At 44.8% G+C, this 6,000-nt stretch overlaps 1 protein-coding gene across 1 annotated transcript in view; it reads left to right on the plus strand.

The window, feature by feature from the left end:
* Window positions 1–5,727, plus strand: part of GRXCR2 (glutaredoxin and cysteine rich domain containing 2) — a 51,666-nt gene extending 45,939 nt beyond the window's left edge. The window contains exon 4 of the mRNA XM_070414690.1: window positions 4,366–5,727. Coding sequence (XP_070270791.1) covers window positions 4,366–4,548 — 183 coding nt within the window. The 3' untranslated portion in view covers window positions 4,549–5,727. The remainder of the gene's footprint in view (window positions 1–4,365) is intronic.
* The last annotated feature ends 273 nt before the right edge of the window (window positions 5,728–6,000 follow it).

A 6,000-nucleotide genomic window follows, 5' to 3' on the forward strand; every position in this document is an offset into this window, starting at 1 on the left:
CCCTTCACCCAAAACTTTCAATGGCTTCTCTTCACTTGGGATAAAACCCAAACTCCTCACTTGTTCTAGAAAGCACTGTGTGCCTGGCCACTCTTGGCCTCTTCAGCCTCATCTCTTACCACATCTCTCCTCATTCTCTTCACCCCAGAAACACTGCCTATCATGTGTTCTTTGCTTTTTCTTACAAGGGGCAACTTCCCTGGCCTAGGCTATTCTCCAGATTCCCTGCCCCCTTTTCCTCAGCCCCTGAGATCTGAGTGGAGGCATCCTTTCCTCAGAGGGGCCTCCCTGGCTTCCATGAGGATAACATTTCCAAGAAGAGACCCCTCAGAGCAGCTCACACCCCTCCTCACAGTTGCAGTCTTATACTTATTTGGTTAATGTTTGTTCTCGCGCATAAGGTTTAGTCTCCATGAGGGCAGGGGCCATGTGTATATTGCCTCCCATAATAGAGCCTGCCATATTATAGGTGCTCAATAAATAGTAATTGTTTGTGGAAAGAGGATTGGCATTTGGGACCAAGTGCTAGCTGGTAAGAAGTGTTCTGCCTCTGCCTTCTCTAGATAGCCCTACTCAGAACTCGGCGTAGCAGTAGGCAGACAGCCAGACATTGCCATCCAAGGCATTCCCTCCCCACTGTAACACCCATTCATTCTATTCTTTTTCACACCATATTACAACTTGTAGGGGCATATATTTTCAGAAGAGAGCCAGAAAAGCTGGCATGCAAGTCCCACTGAAGCCCTGAATGCAAAAGCAACAACAGGCCCGACATGACAATTGTCTTTCAATTCAGTACGGACAGAGCCATGTTTCTTAGCTGGAATGCCATACGCCAGCACAAAGGTGTGCAGCAGAAAATTGCTGTGAAAGGTTATACTTTACTTGGCCTGTCCTTTAAACTCTGTTTTAAATGGCCGTTTGTTTGCCCAATCTCTCATGAAGTAAATGCCCGGACAAGATTATTCTAGAAAAGGGTCAGAGAACACCAAGGAGCCCCTCCTGACCAAGGGAAGCGGTGGGGACAGTGATGAAAGGGCAGGGAAAGGCTAACTGCCAGGCCACGCTGCACCCCTGTAGTAACTATAAGAGCAAAGGAGAGGGATCATTGAATCGAGCCACGGTGAAACATGGAAGGGAGGAAACCTGGCCCTGGGTTCAACGGATTTGAAACCACAGATCATCTAGGCTCCTTTATGCTTCACCTGATCTTGCCTTTGAAATAACAATAATGAAAAAGAAATAATAGTAATAATAGCTACAGTTTATTGAGGGCCGGGCCCATGATAACCTGGTACCATGCCCAATGCTTTCCATGCCAGAGTCCATGTCATGTTCACGAAGACTCTGAGGTAGATATCTCTGGTGGTCTCCTTTTGGAGCTGGGGAAAGTAGGCTCAGAGAAGTTACGTAGCTTACCAGAGGTCATCAGAGTCAGTAGTCAAGCCCAGGTCCACCTGACTGCCAATCTCATGAATCATGATCATAACCATTTAGCTAACCGGATTGGCGCTGGTTACCCTCTTCAGGGCTAACAAGCTTTGATCCCGCAGTGAAAGCCCAGGCCCCTTTCCTTGGTCATGGAGCTGGTGGGAGGTGGTTTGGGAGGTTTGTTGGTTTTATAACCTGCACTATGTTGTACAACTATGTTCTAAATCCTCTTACTAAATGTTTTTTGAGAAGAATTTTAAAAAATAGTGAGAATGAAAGACAGAGTAGAGACTCAGTAAATACTTGATTTAGTGAATCATTAAATAATTAAATGAACATGTTGAGGTGAGTAGTTGGAAAGGGTGGCAACTCAAATTAAGGAAAGAAACTCCAGTGCCCAGGTGGCGTGGCTCAGTAGTTGAGTGTTGACCTATGAACCAGGAGGTCATGGTTCAATTCCCTGTTGGGGCACATGCCCAGGTTGCCGGCTCAATCCCCAGTGTGGGGCATGCAGGAGGCAGCTAATCAATAACTCTCTCATCGATATTTCTCTCTCTCTCTCTCTACCTCTCCCTTTCTCTCTGAAATATATTTTTTTTTAAAAAAAGAAACTCCAATATGCATCAGGTAAAATTTGATTGATGGTTTGGCTTTGTTCTCTACAGCAAGCTCACCAGGCCATTTTGTTAATCTTTCACTATCTGACCTGGCATTCTATTATGTTAGGATTTTACTGTACTTTCTTTGACAACATTGACTTATACCATTAAAATCTCACTGGGATCAAGTCTAAAACATTAAAATGTGTGGATTTGGCAGAAAAATGGACTGTGGCAACTTGCTTTAAGAACATTTTGGCAAATAAATTTATTTTGAATACTTTAAGGGAAGAAAACACATTTCTGCATTGTTAATATATGAAAGTATGGCACGAATCAATAAAATATTAACAAAAGGGTGCACAGACATGATTTAGATTTTCGTCAGTTGGAAATCATTTCTATTCCCTAAATCTAGAATGAATAAAGTGTAATACCTCCTTGGGCACTGTGCAGCACAACAAAGCTACTTACAGAACTAATGCCTCCCTTTTCAGAGATTATTTTTATTAGGTTATAAAAGAAAGCTGTTAGCTGGGTGGAGCCTCCCACTGGACTCCAGCTGTGTTGGTAGTTCCTAGGATTAAGAATGGGAAGGATTCTCTAGACAACATTGTTTTGTTTGTTCATTTGGCAAATATCTGAACAGCAGATATTTTCCTGGCTCCACACTAGATGTCCAGGAAGTGACGGTGAAAGGGACCACACAGAGAGCTTCCTGTCTAGTTCCCAGGAGCTTTCAGCAGAGTGAGAAACCTGCCATCCTGGTCCAGAGGTTGGGTAGGCAAGGCTTACTGACACTTGAGAACATGGGAACTGGCTGGGTTGGGAGTAGACACAGGTTCCTGGAGACCAGCTGGAGAGAGATCTAAGGACAAGAGCCTGATGAAAAACGTAACTAAGCATTTAAAGCCTCTGAGGAGTTTGGTTTTAATCAGAAGTTTATCTGGAAGGCAAGTGTTCATTAAAAGGTTTCTTGAGTGCTCCGTGGTAGTCACAATTGCAGGCAACTTAGGAAAATTGGCATCAGTGGGGAGAACAGCCACCAGACTGGCAGCAGGCATCCACACTGAATTCCTGCTGGAGCTGGTAGATGTCGGACTAGGGTTGTGATTGTGGGGTGGAAAAAAATTGGATGGGTTTGAAGGTGAAATGAACAGGATTTTGTGCCTGATCCGCCTGGTATAGATTTGGTATTGCCCCTTATTTCTTGGAAGGTTATAGGTCTATGTATGACCTTTGCACAGAATCCAAAGATTGCCAGTTTTCTTGAGATGTTTTAGGGGAAGAACACAACAGTAGACAAAGGGCATTTTTCTGCAGGGTGGGAATCGAGTACTGGAGACTTAATTAGCAAGGCTTAGAAGTGAATAAACTCTCATGGAAAACCCATAATATGCCAGATAACATAAAATGGTATTTTCATGTACTCTGTCACGTAATATTCTAGCTGCCATACTCAGAGAGGTAAGCATTATCACTCCCATTTCAGAGGGAAAGAAATGGAGATTTAGAGATTAAGGGAACTGTCCAAAGTGCATTCTTGATGTCAGAGCCAGGCTCCTGAGTCCAGAGCGGAGCTCTGAATCCTGGGGCCTTATCACAGTTCTCAGAGAGAATGAGGATAAAGTATTGCAAAAATTCAGAGCTAAGCTTCCAAGGATTGTACCATCAATTCATTTGTCCGCTTAGTCTCCACAAAACAATCTGTCTTGAGCATCTACTTCAGACAACTACAATGAGGGGCTGTGTACGTAGTCAATAGGAGCATAAACTCTGGTGCTCAGCTGCTCAAATCAAAACCTGCCTCTTCTTCAAGCTGCGTGACAATTGGTGAATAACTGAATTTCTGTGTCTCATTTTCCCATCTGTAGCATGGGGATGGTAACCCTTACACTGTCTCAGGGGATTGTTGTGGGATTAGATGGATTGATATATGAACAGACGCTTTTAGAACAGCGCCTGGCACCTACAAGTCATGCTACAAATGTGCACTCTCAGTATTTGGCAATGAGGAAACCCAAATCTTTGCTCTCATGGAACATACAGAAATGACATGTCAGATGATGGTGACAAGGGCGATGAAAAGCCTGAAGTCTTGGGACGTGAGGCGTGGTGGCGGGGGATGCTGCCTGAGAGATGTCCACCAGGGAAACCCTCTTCGATAAACTTGCTGTGATTATTCGGTGCCTCTGACCAGTTCCCTCAGTGCATTTGTGGGAAGCATTTTCCTCTTATTCTGCCCCAGCCTCTGCGCAGCCCAAGGGTATTTTCACCTGCATGTGATCAATCAACTCAAACTGCTCTTGTTACTAAACACTGACCTCTCTTGCAGGAAGGGGAGCTTCCAGATGACAACTGTTTTCACTGCCGAGGCTCGGGCAGTGCCACCTGCTCTCTGTGCCACGGCAGCAAGTTCTCCATGCTGGCCAACAGGTTTAAGGAGTCCTATCGGGCCCTGCGATGCCCTGCCTGCAACGAGAATGGCCTGCAGCCCTGCCAGATTTGCAATCAATAGCCCGCGGCTTTGAATGTCTGCCTTTATCGCATCCTCTCTAACGTTATTTCTAATAAACTGCCCCCACCCTCCCTCTCCCAGCGAGGAAGCCACAGTGGCTGCGCTCGCTTCCACCGCTGGCAAAACACAACCACCCTCAGCTACTTGATGACATTTCACGAGGCTGATAACCTCTCCATGTGGGTCTAAGTGGCAGAGGCATTTTCGAATTAGAGTCGGCTTTGAAACTGGTTCTAAAATTATCCTTCCAGGAATGTGTACGTGCATCTCCCTTGACTTAGCTCAGTTTCCTCCTTGCGCTAGCGAACTGATAAAGGTCCCTTCCAGGCAGCAGGGTGAAGTCATTTTCTGGCTGGGAGTGATTTTGCAAACTTTTGCAGCGAGAAGGGAAAGAAAAAGGCAGGTGTCTGAGGGACTGAATTCCTGTTGCTTAGAATGCATTTCAAAGCGTCATTGGTCAAATTGAAATTTTAATTAAGCAGCAGAAGGGAGGGATGCCCACTGTCCCAGGGCACTTAGCAGGCCACTGAAAACAAAACAGCAGTTACGTGCTTCGTGCTGAAGATAGGCTGGCCGAGGAGGCATTTCTTTCAAGGCCCCAGTCCCTCCTGTGTGATGGGCGGGGGTGACTCCCATGCAGGTGACAGCAGTGCCCCTTAGGACAAGATGAGACCAAACATGTCTGTGTGCCTCCAAACTACTGAGGATAGAAGCCAAGTCAAAGCTTTCTGTGATAAATTTGGTGCTTTAGTACTTGTGTGTGATATCACTTCTTCCAGCCTCTGAATTATTCCCAAATAAATCTATTTTAAGTGTAAGATGCAGCCACAATCTCCTCGTAGAAGACTCTGGATGTTCTCTAGGCATCTACTGGAAACCTGGAAAAGAAAAGCCAACCAAGGCCGATTTTTTAGCAATGATCTTTCTGCTGTCTGTGAATACACGTACAAAGGGTCAATCTTTCCTCTTAAAGTTGGTATAAAATTAGAAAAATGCTTTTGTTAATGGACTTTGTGGCCCAATCCCCTTGAAATAACACTGTAAAATGTTATCTATTGAGATGCGTTGCTTTTCTATGATAATTATTTGGATTTTCATAACAATTTTTTTCAGGATTTGTTTGTCAGCCTGTGATATCCAGCTATTAAAACTCACCAGTGGAACAGTACTTTTCAGGCACTATAATAACACTTCTAATAAAAAGATTAAAATATTCTCCAGAGCCGTGGTCATTCTGCTTCTCCTCACTTAGCCAGAGCAGTAGAGCTGCTGCCGACTTTCTTTGCTTCTGCACTTAACTATTTCCTGGCTCTGTTTTCTCACAGCTGTTGACTCTTACATCTTTCCAGAGTTTCAGAGGCAGGGGTGGTGTTGAGAGACCTTTAAGTGTAGCCTTTTGCTTTGTGGTGGGAACATCCGACCGCAGCTGCTGTTTGAGCCCTGCATACGGGA

The sequence above is a fragment of the Myotis yumanensis genome, unplaced genomic scaffold (genome assembly GCF_028538775.1).
Source record: "Myotis yumanensis isolate MYYU_CA2020_CCGP unplaced genomic scaffold, mMyoYum1.0.hap1 SCAF_5, whole genome shotgun sequence".
NCBI lineage: Eukaryota > Metazoa > Chordata > Mammalia > Chiroptera > Vespertilionidae > Myotis > Myotis yumanensis.